Genomic DNA, 18,759 nt, shown 5'->3' with positions numbered 1-18,759 from the left:
GACTCCCATCGGGAGCTATCGGCCCGCCAAAGGCCATCTCCTCAGCGATGTGCCGGTAATGATGACCGTGGTGATTCAGTGATGAGTGCTTCTACAGGTAGCAGCGGTGTTAGCTGCACAGTGGGGGTAGCACGTTTCGTGAAGTTGTTCTCTGTTTATTTGCCAAAAATAAATGCACTTATGAAGAATGACAATCAATACAAGCAGAAAACCGGAAGAAAACACATTTCTTTAAGGATTCCTTGCTGGAAATGTTCGCTTGTGTGGAAAAAAACAACAAAACAAAACAAAACAAAACACTGCACGTTAAGATTTTCTATCCCACACGTGATTGGTTGTCTTAAGAGTCGTCGTGGATGATCAAACGTTCAGCTTGAACTGTTCATTTGGGCTCCATTTTCTGTCCGAACTCCTTGATGGTGTCCGTGGCCTTGTCGGCAGCTTTTCCAATGACAGCCTGAGTCTGCCTGCTGGCTTCTTGTGCAGCTTTTACAAGTCAAAACATAAAAGGAAAAAAAAAGAAAACAGAAGAAACATTCTCAGGAGGTTAAACAAGTCATTATAAAAAAAAATTATAAAGTTAGGAAAAATTTCACTCAACATTTGTTCATGACATAAAACCATAAAGTAACTTGTAAAAGTAGTTGTTTTGTCTGCCAGTTTTCCCTCCTGAGCTATGGATTTTCACAACTCCTCCAGAGTTAATTTTCATAATTGGAAAGTGAAGTATATATTCTCTTCTCTTAACAATTATGAGCGACTTTGTTTGAGTCTATAGACTATAATATCAGTACAGTACATTGAATTTTGTTGTTGCATTCTCTCAAACTGCACAAAATATAAGGGGTAGGAATAAATAATTTTGCAAGGCACAGAATCTAATCCTTTGTATAAAGAAATCATTTCACTTATGCTCCAGTTTAAAAAAAAACATTTAACAAACTTTTATTTTACTATCAAGTGACATACAGTAAGCAAATACTAGTTTTATAATAATTCAAGTGACTTTCAATCTGAAGACTCAAATCGCTCGGTGTGGGAAGGATTTCTTTTTTTTTATTAACCTATGACAGAAACCTGACCTCTTTAAAGTAACTTGCATCTTAAAACAATTCTTCATGGCGAAAGCAATGTGCATGTTACCTGTGTTAACGGTGTCTTTGGAGGAGTCTGCCACCTGCTGTACAGCCTCTTGAGCTGCCTGCACTGGAAACACATCACAAGCTCTATTGGAAGTTCACCTCAAAAACTGAACACGTGTCACGCATTTCACATCTAATAAGACACGTTGCTAGATTAGTCCTGCGTGATCGTACCTGCGGTGTCTGTGACCCCCTTTGCAGCCGAGTGGCTCGTTCCTTTCAGGCTCTCGAAGGACTTCTTAAACGAGGCCATGGTTCCTATCTTTGACTCTGTAGCTTCCACAGATCTGTGTGATCCAAGAGCGACGGGAGGGACTGTTTAAAACAGCCCCCCTTCACACACACCCACCTATTTGAGCCCTAAGCCTGCACGCTCCAGACGGATTAACTGAGATAATCTCCCCCAGCGCCCCCCAAAAAAGGGCTGGTTCAGACTGGCATCCTAAGAATGACAGCATTCCTGCCAGGGGGCTCGAGCCTACTCAGCAGATTTTCCACATCCAGACCAAACCCCCAGACAGGAGTGAGCAAAAAAAAACAAAAAAAAAACTACAATGCTGAACAATGAGGCAGACAGTCATTTCAAGCAGAGAAAGAATGCAAAGAATACATTTGTTTTTCAAACTTTTTATTTACAGAGGATTTATCTGGCTTAACACAGAAACCTTTACAGTGACAAGACCTGCAATTTAAAGCACATATTGATATGACAACCATTATGATTCCAAGACAGAATATACTGACTTTAACTTGTTAAAATCTTTATTACACACAAACACACACGCGCACGCACATACACGCCCATACACAAACATGTACACTCTGTTGGTTTCTAACAGATAGTGTAGTGGAATGATTTCACGAGTAACTATAAAGATACGATGTAAAAAACTCTTACTTCAAAAACAAGCTCATCTCCAAAGAAATCCGAAAAAGAAAACAAAAACAAAAACAAAACACAAACAGGCATTATCGACATTTAAGAGGATATTATTGTTCTCATATCTGCTTGTAACAGGTCATATTTACTCATTTATTGTTATTTTTTCACTCCCAATGTCTCATTGGAAGTTGATGAACATCTATTGCACATTTCTAGATACAGATACGCACGAGTACAAAGTCACAAGTCCTGGCTCTGGTCTCATTTCATTGGGAGGGAATCAAGGAAATGAGACCGAGAGGACGAATCCTACATTTCAATAAATACCTACACCCAACACATTACATTAATAACATGACATTTACAATATATAATAATATTAAAAGATTTGTCTTGAAGGAAGAACATTTTTCACTGGGAATGCTTGTCTTTTTTGTTGGATTTTTTTTTTTGCAACAGGGATATAATTGTAATAGTTTCAGCATTTGTCCTTTTATTATTAGAAATGTTATTGTGCTGCTGGTTGGATGATGGTTTGGACTCTTGCATTTATGCCTCCGGCTCGTAGTCCTGGCTCTCCTGGTGGAAAAGAACAGGAGATGAGTGTGAGAGATAGACAGGTCATATTTGTTGCACATAAAGACTAACTAGTGGTGTTGCCAAGCCGCTTGTACTGGTTAGTGTGTCTGGGCGTGTACGCACTGAGTGTAAAAAAAAAGAAAAAAAGAAAAGCTGGTCAATTTTCAACAAACTTATCTGATGATTCAGTGGTAAAACGCATAAAGATCCATTTTATATGATGATAGGAAAGTTACACTGCTTGGAAGTAAAATTTAAAAGAAAAACTTAAGGATTATGTAAATATCAAACTATGTTTGCAAATTAGATGGGATTGTGGAGCCAGTCTAGGTCAAATATATACATACAAATAGGTAATGTTGCACACTGAATACATGTTTAAACCTTTATGTTGGTTTGTTGCTGAAATGTGTATCGTAACTTTGAATGGGAATGTAGTTTTGCAAGATATTTCACTGATAAATATCTTTATCATATATATATATATTTGAATCCATGGTTCAAATATGGATTTGATATTTCAAATAATTTGAATCCATGGTTCTCGAACTGAAAAAAGACGCACTGCCCCCTCTGGATTGGAGGTCAGACGCTTCTGAAGCAGTGATTTCCAGCCAAATAGTGTCATTTCATAGGACAGTCAAGAAGCTGTTGCCTTAAGTTGCTATGAAAATGTGATTTATATCAAGCATAACTTAAACAACATTTTGACTTTGCCTCTGACACCAGGAAGTTAGCCTCAGTCTCTTTAAGAAGTTCCTACTCTTTCCAAAACTCCACCTTCAGTCATCACAACAGTGTTTCTCCACTATGCCATTTAGGATGAGTTTTAGGAGCGTTTGTATGATAAGCTCAGCAGACTCTCAGCTCCATCAAGTGTTTGGAAATTTCTACCGCCGCTGGTCTAGTGGAGCTGAGTTGGGAAAATGCTGACTGAAGTGCCAAGGAGGAGCAAGCTTTTCGTCATCCCCCAATGGCTGCCATGGGGAGATTCAAGGGTTTCGCAAACATGAATGAAAGAATCAAAAACAGCACTCAGGTATGTTTTTGCTAAGGGAATAATATTATAATAAGCATATATAGCACAAGTGACATAAAACACAAAAAAGTCGAGTTTGCATACAACCCTCTAAGTATCTTGGTGTTTTGTTCACAACTGATGGTGGATGGACGGACGGATTAGGGCTTCATTTGCAGTACAACAATTGAAACCCCGTCATGAGAAAGGAGCTCCACTTTGAAGGGGATCTTAAAATGTTACTGGGACTGTACAGTATATTATAGGCTCGTTGCCAAGGGTGATGTCACTTTATTGTAACTGAGCTTCTGTGATCCAGCCAACAGATGGCAGCACAAACCTGCATGAGCACGAGGGGTGAGTTGTGTGCACATTCCCTGTTTGCTTGTAATACACACTGCTCTATTTAGCACCCAAAAAAAGAAAAAAAACAGTAAATGTACATAAGTTAAAATTAATGCAACAAGAAAACGATGATGCCCTGAAAAAGGGTTTTAAGGCGACTTTCGCTGTGCAGCAGTAAGAATTCGTATTTACAACAACACAGGGAGACCCTGACATTACCCACAATGCACGAAGGCATAGAGCGTCATCGCCACACCCATTGAGACAGAGCTCGCACATCGCTTGTGTAGCAGAAAATGGGGGAGGGGAAAGAGATGCAGAGGAGTGGGAGAAAGAAGAGACGGAGGAGAGCAAGGATGATACATGCTAATGCCTGCAGGAGCCTGTTCTAGGATTCAATTAGAATTTATTATTATTCATATATTAGTCCATGCAGAAAAAAACAACAGCTGTAAGTAACTGCACTGTAAGATCTTCAAGTCTTATCTAATTTTCCTTATTAAGGTTTTTTTTTATCTTCACTAAAAATCCCAGAAAATAATGACATATTTACTTGAAACACTATCCATATAATCTGTGTTGCGGGGCATTTACTACTGAGGCTATTTAAAATCTACTTTCAGAGCCATTGACTCTGCGCAGTCTGTCTTGCCCCTGACAGTCAAATTCCAAAAATAACCATCTGTGTCGGACTCACATCCTGCCTGTATCTATGAACAGAACGACTACGCACACACACTTCGTTGCTGGTAGGTGGTGGTATAGTCACTGTACTACATGTACCCTGTGTGACAAATGGCTGGGACAGTCTTCCGATATTATTCCCAGAAAAAAATAAAAATAAAAAAATGAACAGCGACCTCAGCGAGGTAGTATTTGAGAGGAAGATAAGTGGAGGGCAAGTGTGGAGGGCTGTTGAAATACAATCCAGCTTGAATGTGAAGCCATGCAAAGCGTGTGAATACCGACGTGCCTCCATCTACTGTAAGTGAATGGACTCATCCCTGCCTGCGACCCAGTGTTTTACATAACATACAAAAATGCTTTCTGCGGTACAGTCACTGGTTCATGTGACTGCACGGTGACATGTGACTTTCGAAAGAATAGACATGAGGGAGACATTCAGGCTTATGTTGTGCCGGTTACCTGCTGGGACTCATCATATGCCTCCCCTTCTGGCTCCAGCATTGCCTCTCCTTGGCCTTCCATGGCCTCCTGCCCGTACTCCTCAGGCTGCAGAAAAGGTGAGAGAGAAAAATGAGATGGGAAAAGATTCACAGAAGCAGAAGAAACTAAACATATTGCTTATGAAGCTTCGACATGTGTTTAAATAGTAAAATGTTCTCTTCATAAAGCCCCGTATCGCTCGTTGTGAGATCGAATTCGGTTTCTCTTTAAGATAAGAAAAGTAAAGTAAAGACATGCAACCATTTGGCTCTAACATACAATGGAAAGCTCTAAACCCATGAAAATCTTTACATTTGGCTTGTGGTACGTTGTCTTTCACTTTAGTTATATAAGTCAGCTCCAATTTCAGATCAAACCCAATGAAAAGTCAGATTGCTTTGGGAAGACTGATATTTCAAATCAAACCTGTTCTCAAAATCCAACATGGCTGCCTTAAGCCTAAAAAATTAAAACAGCTGCAGAAATGTATTTCAGCACTTGTGTCAGTTTGCATTAGGAAAGTCTCACATGTGACCCTGTATTCCAGTTTCAATGCTTTATTTGAAAGGGAAATCAAATGTTGCATCCAAAAATCTTTTCAACCCATTGTGGATGTAAATGCTGTGGGCAGGAATGAGCTCCAGAAGCAGTCAGGCTTGCAACAAATCTAAAAAAAAGCCTCTGACTGAAGAAACTGTTGCTATATGACAGTATCATGACTGTCATGACATGCATGTCCAGGACGACACCATCAGGTGTTGGCAAGCAGATCTAAGTTCCCACTTTACAAGAAAAAGTGAATGCACAATGATAATATCAGACTGAAGACGAAGAACAATGCTTATTTTTTCAGAAAGTGCTCGTGCTGTGCATAAATATCACTGGAAGTGTTTTTATTACATTTTTATTGGTTACTATTGGGGTGTTTCTCATTGAAAATTCAGATGGTTTAATCATAGCTTGTTTTAATTAGCTAGAAATTTGTGTCACCAACAAACACTTGGTCAATTAGTTAATAAGCTATAAAAGAGGTTAATAGAGGCATAGCCCCATGTTGTACTTAATGGCAACAGTTAAATTTTACAATAGTTGTATTTGCCTAAAGTCAAGATGGGTGGCCAAGCATGCAAAACATATGAACACCAGCAAGTGAGTTTTGTCATGTTGATTATGAAAGCAGGTGCTTAGCCTACCACTTTAGTCTGAAAGAATCCATTGGAAAGTCTCTTAATTTCCCTTTAAACCACATTTGTAAGGACAATTCATTCATGGGTTGAGCAACAGTCTTGATTATGTGGATTGCATGCAAATCATCTTTTCTTTTGGCGAAGGCCTCTGTGGAAATGCAAAACTTGTGATCACTGGAGTTTACCGTAATGCAGAAAGAGCTCAAGATTAGACTCTGCTACCAGTTGCAATCACATATTTCCTCTCTTAGAAACCAAACATTATCTTCTAAGGTGATAACATCCAGTTTGATGCAGTTTTTTTCCAGAGAAGTCCTCCATGGTGTGAGTTGGAGATGATGAAATGGACTGCTTGCTCACCTCAACCACAGCTTGTCAACCACACTGGCTGACTTGTGAGTTGCACTGCGAAAACACTTCAACCACCAACTTTTTCAACTTTGCTGCTTTATCCACAAATGCATTTTAATCATGAACATAGCATTTTAAAGGGAAATAAACAAGTTGTCTGACTGGTAAAAAAAAAAAAAAAAAAAAAAAAAAATGCAGTCAGGAACTGCAATGGTAGCAAACAATTATTTGTTTGCTACTACAACTACAAATTTACCCAGTTTTTGTGTAAAAATGAGCAAAAAGAACAAAGTTAATCATATCCACATGCATTACTTGTTGATATAGTCAACCTATAAAGTCTATGTTTCAACTATCAAAATAAAATAAATGGAATCATCATATCCAATGTTTGTTTTAGACATTTGTGTTAATGCAGTGACACTGTAGCTTTAAAACAAAGTAGATTTTAAATCTCTGACTTTGGGTGTTCTTTGAATTGAGAGGGAAAATAATTTCCAAGGGTTTTTGTGTTACTTTATTATAGCAATGCTGCCAGACATGACCTGAGCAGCTCATGCATATTGTGAAAAACGACGCTATTCACAATATGCATCAGCTTTTGACCCACCTGCTTTGGCTAGTCCTGAAAACAACGCTAGTGGGTCACACGTCATTTATTTTTAAACCCAGCACTAATCAAGTCAATTAGGCCACAGAGGAAGAACAGGCTGTAATCCTGTGTGCTCTGGCAAGATGGTGTCTTTGCTGTAAATCCACCAATGAGATTAACATGGCCTCAGAGGATGCACCATGGGATACCACCACAAAGACACACCTAATCAGATGGATCACTGATTGTGAAAAAGTGAACGTGATATAAAATGATTTCGATAACATTTTATGATTGGTCGTATGTATTTAGGTAGATGCAGTAGAATCATTTCATTCAGACGCTCACAAAAATGTTCATATCATATTTAAAAAGTTCTTTTTCATTTTCTAAAGGTATAAATAGAAGATTCTGCTTTTCATTTTTCTAAATATATAGCCAACCTCGTCCCTTACTGTACTAAAACACGCAGAGCATGAACTCCTCAAAACCTTTTAAGGTGTCCATAAGCCAGCAAGACATTAGCAGGATATCCTCTAAGATGAGTTAGTTAGCAAATCTCAGAGATGGATTAGATTAGATTGAGATTAGAGGTACTTTGAACTCATTCATCTCTTCTTACTCTTTGCTATGTACCTCAAAACATTCCTGAAGCTTTTGAAACTTGTAAAAACATTTTTAAGTCTGTTTATGTGAAAAGGGTTTTGTAAAATTTGTACCGTGAAGTCTCAATATCCATCCTGCAGCTAGTATGACTTACTAATATTTCCTGAACCACTTTTATGAAGAAAAAAAAAAAACTAGCTTTGACAGAAATGTTCAGACCCCGTTCTGACAATAAGGCATTCTTCTATAATTTGTTAATTTTCAAATGTCTGCCGTGGTTGTTTTAATGTTTTGAGTGACTGGTGTGTCAGTGCAGGTAAATTGTTCAATACAGTGTGAACAGTGCAGCAGTCTGCTGTTTTATCACTTGTATGTATCGAGCCACTGAGTGGGCAATTAGAACAAGCTGTCAGATTTATCATATCAGTGAAACAGTGGAGAAAAGACCAGCATTGTGGGACGAGACCGCTTACAGTTTCACAGACAATCTGAATAGTTAGACCAAGTGTGACTTTGATAACAGTGGAAGACCAGTTTTTATATCAGGTGAAGAAACCACATAGGATTACAAAATATATTTGACTCAAATTTCAAAGCTCACAGGGAGTTAGGACATTGTTTCTGTTTGTTTTTTTTGTTTTTCTATGGTAAAACAATTGATATTCTTTGATTTTGAACCCCCCGCCCCCCCAAAAAAACAAAAAAATTTACTGCAAATGTCTGCTTCTGACAGTTGTAAGACTAATATTTTGACTGGTGACTGGGTATTCTGCTGAAAATAAAGGATGGGGTTACACTTGATCACGATGACTGTAATTGAGGCCAGGCAGCATGATAATCACCACGCTGTCGTTACGATTTTGATCTAATCAGCACATCTACTGAGATATTTGACAACGTATTTTGTTAAAATACCCAAATCCTCACTGGTTAAAGAATAACATATAGTTCAAAAGCAGCATTAAGTAAACATAGCAACAGAGCTTCAAAAAAAAATAAAAAAACAAAGACAGAAATGCAATAATGTTTTGTGAGGTTTATAATATTCATGGTTTTCTGTATCTGGTTTATTCTGCCTTTTTGCAATGAAATGTTGCCTCTTATTTTAATAGCTGTACATTTTTGTCACCAAACAAATTTGTATATCAGCTTAGTTAATAACTCTCATTTCTACATTGTGCTTAATGTTAAGGTCTACGGAAAAAAAAAGATATCTTGTCTTGCTAATATCATTTAGTGACTAAAACATCTCATATCTGACCTATTACAAACGTAAATCTACTTTCTTCATCTACCCTAAAAATGTACTTTTATTTTAGATTAGCCACAATGTTTTATTTTAAGCTGATGACATCCTGAATCATCTTCAGTGCGTGAACGTTTTAATGAGCTTCCATTTTGATAGTCAAAGTCTTGTCGGAATGAAAAAAATCCCCTTTGCCTTGTGTAAAAATTTAATACAAGCCTCTACATTAACCCACTAACTTTAAATTGGAAATAACGTCACAAATGCTGACATACAAATATATCTGTTGAGGTCTTTGAACGTCAACCACATCCGCTTGCAGGTACCTCATCTACACGGATGGTGTGCGTTACGTTACGTTCTCTATGAATATAAAGAAGGTGGTAGAAAAAGACGATACGTTTAATTTTCTCTGTTGGTTTTATGATGTGGCGACATGCTTCCAAAACTTCACGTGTGATTGGCCGACCAGGCTCCCTGAAGCTGCTGCCTGTGGCGAGATGTGCGACGTGCAAACTCAGACAGAAACCGAGAGAAACAGGACCCAGTACCAACAAGGACGCTGCCCATTTAGAGCCAAGCCTGATCAACATTTCATACAATAAATGCTTTTGTGGGCATTGTACACTTTACTGCTTTCGTCTAATTTTAAGGAGAAACTCTTGAAAAGTGTTTTTTGTTTTGTTTTGTTTTCCCTCTATGTGTTCAGAGTCACATCATTTTAATGTTTTTAAAAAAAATCCCTTGTAGGAGTATTGTTGAATTGGCATACTTCCAAAATCTCGCTTGTTTTGATTTTTTAAAATTAAATCATTAAGAAACTGACATTGGGATTGAGATCCTAAAATCTCAGTATTAGATTAAGTAAATAATTCATCCTTCATAATACACTTTTGATAGCTAATGATATAGCATATGTGACTCATTGAGACTTATTAAATAGGTAGAGTAGAATAATTTAAAAACCCATCTTCACCTACTACTGTGTCATTTTATTGGGATGTTGGTTTCATCACAGTGACAAAAGGTTAGGTTACCATTTTACTTGCTGGTTACAGATTTTTCCTGCTTATCTATAAACTAACCATGACAAGAATTCAGACTCTGGATGCAGGTTACCATTAGCATCTATGATTACAGTAATTCAGCAACTCTTGAAAAAAAAAAAATCCATGTCTCATATGACGGGGGGATTTTTAGACAGACCCGCTGCACTCACGTTCATGTCAGTTGGGAATTCGTCCTTCTTCACCAGACCAGTGGCAGCAGCGATATTCCCCATCGCTCCGGTGGTCTTCTCAGCCACTGCAGACACACACGCAGAAATGCACACACATACATAAATGTAACTCTATCCTGCTGAACCCTACAGACACACTAAAAGCAAAATGCTGTCCTCTTGTGTTTCATAATTGACCTTCACTTAGCCTCGTAATGAGTGAGCTTTTAAATGATTTAGGTTTTGCTACAATAAGGAAATGATTATTTCTTAGAGTAAGAAAAAACCCTTTTAAAATGAAAGATAAGCAGGGACTCATCTAATTGAAAACAAAAAATCCAATCTTTTGTCCAGTCAGTGAACACACCACACCTAAGCCTTCTTATGCGGTGCTAAAAACGACGCTCTTTGGTAATGGAAGAATGATGATTTAGCCACTTTCTTAAAAATTAAGTCAATGAATCAAGAAAAACTGTAAATTATAATTTATTTTTAATGAGCATGTTGAATCCTCCTGCAGTAACAACAAGAGGTGAGACCTTTCCAGACAACATATGGTAAGTTGAACATGTTACTGTAACGGTGCTCTGTTTTATCCATTTAGTTTTATGTCTGAACTGTCGAATTAGAAAATGTTGGGAATTTTCTCAAACATTTGGTTGGACTTGGCTGACATTGATTTTGAGTTGGGTCCTGTAAAAAAAAAAAAAAGTAGTACAAAGAACCATTTCACTGAGTATTCTGTGAAATGGTTCACATCAACATTTCAAGATGTGCAAAACAGAAAGAGAAAAGTTACAAAGATATAATCTTTCGTGTAAAGAAACGTAGTGTAATTCTTTCTGAGTTGCTCTGAAACCTCCGTTTCATAACCTGATGAATTTTCCTGTGCTTGTACATTTTCATTGATTCAGAAAGAAGCAGCTCTATAGCTTCCAAATGTTTCTGTGAAAGCCATTGTTTTATTATAATAAAACATTTTGCTATTAAGCCCACACAAAGGGGTGAGCTGCACACAATCAGACACTGTCCACAAAACCTCTCGTCTGTGCATCTCCAATGATCATGTTACTGACAGATGGAAACCTCACCTGTGCCCACGCTGTCTTTGGCCTTGGTACCTGAAATATGGAAAGAGGGAAGAAAATTGGTCAGAAAATGAACTCTATTCCTCCAGAAACTCTTTGCTTGCATCTGCTTGGGTAAAAACATATTTGCTAAACTTTGTCTCAGTAAACTGAACTGAATCTCGTCCAGGTCAGTCTGCATTTCAATTTGTGTCCAGTTGTCGTCAAGATGCATAGCCTGACTAATTGAACACTCTTCAGTATTTACTTCCGAGGTTCTTCCACGAGAGTCACGTCCTTATTCTGATTACATCTGAAGTGTCACTACCAGACAGACTTAGCTTAAAATTAAGTAAAACAGTGCAATTTTTCATCTATTATTCACTGACCGAATGAGATAAACGAGAAGCATTAACCTTTTAGGTTTCTCAGTAGTTATATTGGGAGAGGTTATAAAACTTTATAGCCAGTTTAAACTACAACGCAGCCATTGTTCAAGTCTCTGACCTTTGGCAGACCTCATTCATCTACGCTGAACTCCATCAAGCTATTAAGGCAATCTACTGTGTGCCTACTGACCACTCAGTGCCTGTCATCCTATGTGGTGCTCAGCACATCCTTCTTTTGGCTACTGAGGGCAGAGGAAAGACAAATGTGGATGAAGTACCGAGCTGTCTCTATAAAGGTTGACCCTTGAAAGAAAACATATCAGAGTGGTGCAAGCATACCATAGCTGTGATTGGAATATCAAGATGATACCGACATGCATTGAGACACATGTAAAATGCAGAGTTATATAAAAACACGCTAAAACAAAATATTGAATTTAGTATTCCCATGCAATAAACCTTATTCAGATATTTTTAAAGAAATGGGAGTGACTCTTTCTATTTGGCTTTTCAGCCTTTAGAGTGTTATCTGTCCAGGCCAAATAAATAAAGTTCTCCATAATCTGCAATATGTTACTATTGTATTTAAATATACAGTATGTGTTGTAATCTCCCCCAAAATTCTTATTATTCCTGATAGATATACTTTAAAAGTCTCTAAAAGTCACAGTTGCATATGCTAGCAATAAAAATAAGATTTCATTAGTGACTCGCCATTCGTTAATGCAAAAATTCAATCTTTTTCTGATATAACATGTGTACTGACAACTCATTCAGCACAATTAGACTTAGTAAGAGTGAAGACAATTTTCCAGTCAGTCAGGGGATTTAAATAAAGTGTGAAGAAGCAGAGATATGTAAAAAAAAAAAAAATCTTAAGAGGAAACAGATATGTCTTGTTTAGGCTGGAAGAAAATGAGGAGGAGGAGAGAGAGATATAGGCCATTTCAGGAAGTTGCTCTGGTTGAATTCTTTTAAACTTTGGATTTGAAAATATTGGCAACCTTTTGGAAATCAGAGTTGATGAAAAATCGGCTGCACAATCTTGAATGGTGGATTTCAAGAAACATTTGCTTTCCACAACAACAACAACAAGAAAAGATCTCAAGAGCCATATGCAGAAAATATGCATGTGAGTTGCTAAGTGCTTCTGTTGATCAGAAAGTCTAGGGACTTTTTAGGAGGAATCTGAGACTCTCTGTCTTCCTGAATTAAACATAAAATATTGCACAGTTGGTCATTTCTCATAGCTATTTTTCAAAATAACTACAAAAATACAGTTCCCTAAACTTATTTATGTCTACAGTAAGACAAGTGTTCAAAACAACTGGAACTCTGACAAATATGGCAAGACAGGAACTTAAGTTTATCTTACCGTCACACAAATAAAGTACTGTGGCAAGAAAATCTTAAAAGCCCATCAACGGAGGATGGCAGACCATTCTTATACTGCTACAATAAAAGTTTAATTATATCTAAAGGATTTTGAACATCGTCAGCAAGCACTTTTTAACTTTATGACTTCTGTGACTAAAAATCTAAATAGTATAAGTAATATTTAAGCACAGAAAAGAATTGCCAAACGTTGATGTAACAGCAATGATTCAGAGAAGCAAGACGTAAGTTATTCTATTCTTGCGGTAGACGTGGTATATGAATCAGTGAATTTGCCTGTTTACTGCAACATGAATTGCATACTGCTTCCTCCTTGCCTTTCTTATTTTGCTCAGCTGGGTGGGTGGTCTTCAGTAGCAGCAGCTGTCAAAAGGAAGGTCTCAGATGAATCAAATCGCTGCTACCCCTCCTCCAAGAGGAGCCTCCAAGCAAACACATGAGCAGTTTTCCAGGACACCACCAGGCCCAACATGCAGCGACAGAGAAGAAGCAGAAATTGCCCCTTTTTCCCCCCTTGCTGCTCAGTGTGGGAACAACGGAAATGAGTCTGCACATGTTGTGACTGCAGTCTGACATATTTGGAGTCCTGTTGAAAGTCAGGGGCACTGTGCTAAATGTGCTGGTGTGGTAAGATGACATCTATAGACTGACAAATCTGACAACGTTGGCTAAAAATAGGCAAGGTTCTCTGAATGCAACAAAAAGAGCTAACCATTGCAGAATAAACAAAACAAGCCGATGAATTTAGAGGGGCGAGGGGTTCATGTGTGAGTGGAAATTTGGGTTTCTTAACAAGTGTTTAGCATCTTACCGAGAAACACTTTGCAGCGTTGCTCAGTTTCTCTGAGAGACACAGACAAACTGAACGATACTCGTCAGAGTTGGTGCTATTTTTAGCAGCAAAAAAATCTATAGCGCACTGCTATTCTTACTCCCTGAACTTCACCACATTGTGTCACATTACAGCCATAAATATCAATGTCTTTTAGTGGGATTTCATGTCACAGCCCAACACAAAGTAGAGCATAGTTGTAAAATGGAAGCAGGCTCAGATTTAGAGATCGGGAGACAAGCTCCGTCGTCCGGAGACGGCTTGGAGGTTTTTCAGGGCTGCATAGCCCTCCTAGCCAAAGAATGCCTTGGGAATCCCCAGCGTGAGTTGGAGAATAACTCTCTGATTCAGGACTATAATCCAGTCAATGATAAGCAGAAAATTGTGGATGGATAGTTGTCCTGTCAAAAGATTATTCCTCTTGAGCTGTGGGTCTGCAGCTCCCCCAGAGACACCATGGGTCCCTTTTGCTCCTTCGTTTATAAATAATCTCCTTGTCTTTAAACACATATGGACTCTGGTTACTAGCTCGGTGACTTCTGAAGTGAAATGGGTGAACTATTTAAAGGTTTCAGATGAAAGTGGGTCGAATACAAATGCCTGGCATATTTTTTCTTATCTTTCTTCTTCCAATCAGCAATTATGCACTTCCTGGTGTTGGTCTATCTCATAAAATTCTGATGTATTATGTTGAAGTCTCTGGCTATGACGTGACAAAATGTGAAAAAGTTCCAGATCGATTAAAACCTTCGCAGAAACAGCCAAAGCAGTTCCCTAAAATTACGACTTTTTAAATTTATTTAATAATCCCCAGAGTATTTAAAATTAATATAATTAGTCATTACATAGAGATATGCATCAGTTTTTGTTTCCTCTATGACGTTGTGCTTTACATGTAATTTTTTACATGTAACAGCACCTCTTTGGATTCAAAAGAGGCAGAGTCAAACACTGAAACAAAACAAAATAACTCAAAGAAACAGACCTTAAAAATAAAGGGAGGATCAAGTCTTTCTTACCATAGTCCTATATGAAAGTACCGTATTTTTCGGACTATGAGCCGCTACTTTTTCCCACGCTTTGAACCATGCGGCTTATAGTTCGGTTCGGCTTTTCTGTGGATTTTTCTTCAACCGCCAGGGGGCTCTTTAGCACGAAGTGAATCAATAGAAGTCAAAATTGGAAATCAAAGTAGAAAGTGCTAATTTTCATTTAGAACAAGAACATGCTAGCAGCAGGCACGACGGAGAAATGTCTTCAAACTCATACACCCTCATCATGGAAACCACACAAAGAAGTTTATATGACGCAGCTTTTAAGGTGAAGGCTATCGATCTGGTACAACAGGAAGGAAATAGAGCCGCTGCACGTAAGGTCGGCGTGAACGGATCCATGGTTTGGCGTTGGAGACGGAGGGCTGTGTCCTTAATAAATCCAGCAGATTAAAAAAACCCAAAGCAGCTCATAGCCTGGTGCGGCTTATATATGGACGTTTCCAGTTTTTTTTTCTTCAAAAAATTTGTAGTTGCGGCTTATAATAAGGTGGGCTCTATAGTCCGGAAAATACGGTATTTACCACATAGCATATGACACTAAGAACATTACTGAAGTTGTGTGCTACATAACAGGTCATATTATGCAGAAATAATTGTTCTTGCAGCAAATTCTTAATAAAAACTTTTTTTTTTACTGATGTCAATTTCTAATTTACTTTCCCTTCAATATATTTTGCATGCTTGTTTAATATTTTGGATTGCATTAGACTTTGGCGACAAATTTGTAAGCTATACTGCAAAAAAAAAAGGGATGCACATACTTGGGTAAATAAAGGTTGAAGAAAATCAGCCTCTACTAAAAGGATAAAAATAAAAATTATATTTTGTCTGTTTAGCCGGTTTGACCACAGGCTCAGCCTTTTATAATCTGCGCTGTGCGGGGTGAAGAGCTCCCCCCTGACACACACCACCCTGTTTCCACCTCCTGCTCATAACATACACACGCAAATGATGAAAGAAAAAAAACACATGACACCTCTCCTAAACCTGATGCATCATTTACGACTATGGCACAGCTGAAACTTACAGCGAGTGCTGGGCTGCTGTGTTTGATCTCATGTGAAACTGGAATATATTCCAACTCATTTTTGCTCTGCAGACATTGGTTAAACGTAGGCACTGATTTGGTGATTCATCATATTTCTGTTATAAGGAATATGTCGAATCTCCCCGTCTGATGATGAATTAGTCGCAAAGAGCTGTGGAAATGTCCTCCTGTTGGAATACAAATATGACCAAATGTTAAACCCATGCGCTCTTCTTTCTCCTGATTACTCTGTGCAAGAAATACAGTAGGACATCCACCCAGTGAGTGGGAGGGGTTACTGTATAAGTGACACTTATTTTTTATTTTTTTTTTAGAAAATATTGAAGAAGGGATGAAATGCAAAAACATGTCTGCCTTGTATTGGTTGCAGAACCAATACAAGACAGATATGTCTTGTATAAATCAACCAAGACAATCAAATAAATCAAGTCTCACAGCACATTTAGATGATTTGCATGAAAATAACCAGCAAACTCTGAGAGCGCCTCACCTACAAACATGACTCCTTCCTTGGTCTTTTCCGCCGCCACTGCAACTCCTTCCTTGGTCTTTTCTGCGGCCACAGCCATCCCCTCCTTTGCTTTAGACAAACCCTTCATAAACACATCCATCTTGGCCGAACTACTGTGGATAGATGGACCATATGAGCAGTCAGTGACAATCACAGACACAAATAAGCTTCAGCTTCACATATATTTAAATCCTTATCGCTCATGTGTATTTTTTTTTTCCTTTTATTTGCATCCTAGTGCTTGGCTAATTATATTGTAGCTGTGCTTTTTATGAAGCCTTGATGTAATTTAGTGGAGCACTAGTTGGAGGTGGTGAAACAGGCAGCACCGCCTCCTGTGGTAGATCGTGACGGCTGCAGTTCAGTCAGCTGCCAGTGGTAAAAAAAAAAAAACAACAAAAAACAAAAAAACTCTCTGCTCACTCATGCATTCAACTCCCTTTTTTCCAAATCATGTCAGTGCATGAAATATTTATAGGGAAAAATAGATTTGAATGAAAGGGCTAATCACGGAAGAGCTCATTAATTATTGCTCGAATTAAATGTTACTCCAAGTGGAGAAGACAGGACTCCACCTGGCCTGTTTTACACACCAGGGACACAGTATACTATATTACATTATATCAGGAGGTTGGACTTAATGTATATTTTAAGAGCCACAATACGTCGCTGGGGAAAGGGAGGCACGATTAAATCACCAATACAAGAAACAGTCTACCATTAAGCGAAAACCAGCGTAAAGCCTCAGATTAACAGTTTGGACTAATATTAGGCGCCAATCCCTTCAGAGACTCTCTGGATGGTGCAGGTCAAGCATTCTTCATCCAGCATCTGCAGCCTAATTATATGCATCAAGTTACACCATCTCCATCGCGCATCACGTCCACATCCGTCTTTACACACATACGAGCCTCCCCCCCCCCCGTGCTCCAAATTCATCGCGGTCTATAAATGTACATACGTCTACTTTCTTCACCAGCTCCGTGTTGCTTCATGCACGGCGCAAACCGGTTTCCTTACTATGTACGACGAAGCTCCCAGGCACGGCCATCAAATGGTGGTGACCTCTATACGCCTAGCCGTCAACATGAACGATGAGACGGCACATGGAGAGTCGTCCTTACCTCTTTTGCAGATTGCCTTCGACTTGTCCCCTTATGGTCCGGTCACACCCACACGTGAAACTATCGTCTGAATCGGAGATATCTTCAGATGATCTCTAGGTGGGCCTTCCTCGGGCAGATCTCCACTAAACAGGGACGGCCCCCTTTACAGTGCGGCTCAGAATATCACGTATGCCGCCCTCCTCCTCCTCCTCCTCTTCCTCACGCTCTACCCCCTTCCCCCCTTCTCCCATCCTCTTCAGTTTCATCTCTCTTCCCCCACCGGTTCCCTTCTCTATCGATCAGTCCAGATGTTACTGCAAAGGAAATCAATTTAACAAAGCCCGTCTCATCGTTTGCTTTTTTTCCCTTCTCTCCACACGCCAAACACCGTAGATAAATGTGGCGTGAAGGCGCACCTTTGTGGTTTTCTAGATTCAGTTATAACTTTACATTTTTGAACTTGTAGTCAACAAAACAGAAAATTATTCGGATTTTCAGCGTCCCGAGTTGCTCATTTTGACAGCATGACCACAGGACAAATGCACTACTTTTGTGTCAACAACTGAATATTTTTCTGCTCTTGCAATTTGAACTGAAAACATGATTTCATGCACATTGTAACTGGCTGCAAGTAATTCAGAGCAACAGGGTTGTCAGTCTGCTCCAGGATAACAACTCGACCATATAGTTGTTGCATTTTAAAAGATGTTTAAAGAGGGATTATAATGCGACATTAAGCATTTATTTTAAGGTTACTACGCCCTTATGCCGTTACATTCAAAAAAGCAAATGGGTGATTATTCTGTCTGATCTTTATTTAGAAGTTTATATATATATATATATATATATATATATATATATATTTTAATATTAGAAATACATTTTTCACGTTTAGTAAATAATTAGGTTCCACTTTGACACCAAAGAGGATTAATGCTGGTGGCTATTGGGCTACACTTGCAGTAACCCTTAAATAAAGATATGGTTTGGGACACCAATTTTGCACCCACACTTGATGGCA

At 38.6% G+C, this 18,759-nt stretch overlaps 1 protein-coding gene across 2 annotated transcripts; it reads right to left on the bottom strand.

Annotated features, from left to right (window-relative positions):
- Positions 1-1,753: 1,753 nt before the first annotated feature.
- On the bottom strand, positions 1,754-17,971 carry sncb (synuclein, beta). 2 transcript variants are annotated; one of them, XM_032555142.1, is made up of 6 exons: positions 17,757-17,971; positions 16,612-16,745; positions 11,427-11,456; positions 10,336-10,421; positions 5,114-5,200; positions 1,754-2,604 (listed from the first exon to the last, which is right to left on the bottom strand). In XM_032555142.1, the coding sequence occupies exons 2-6, from the start codon at positions 16,730-16,732 to the stop codon at positions 2,575-2,577; spliced, it is 354 nt and encodes a 117-aa protein (XP_032411033.1). In that variant the 5' UTR covers positions 16,733-16,745; positions 17,757-17,971; the 3' UTR covers positions 1,754-2,574. The 2 variants fall into 2 exon arrangements, with proteins under 2 accessions (XP_032411033.1, XP_032411034.1); XM_032555143.1 differs by having other exon boundaries at positions 17,653-17,936.
- Positions 17,972-18,759: the final 788 nt, after the last annotated feature.

This window comes from Xiphophorus hellerii, chromosome 23, assembly GCF_003331165.1.
Source record: "Xiphophorus hellerii strain 12219 chromosome 23, Xiphophorus_hellerii-4.1, whole genome shotgun sequence".
NCBI lineage: Eukaryota > Metazoa > Chordata > Actinopteri > Cyprinodontiformes > Poeciliidae > Xiphophorus > Xiphophorus hellerii.
Note: the sequence above shows the minus strand (reverse complement) of the source record. Positions and strands in the feature narration are given on the sequence as shown.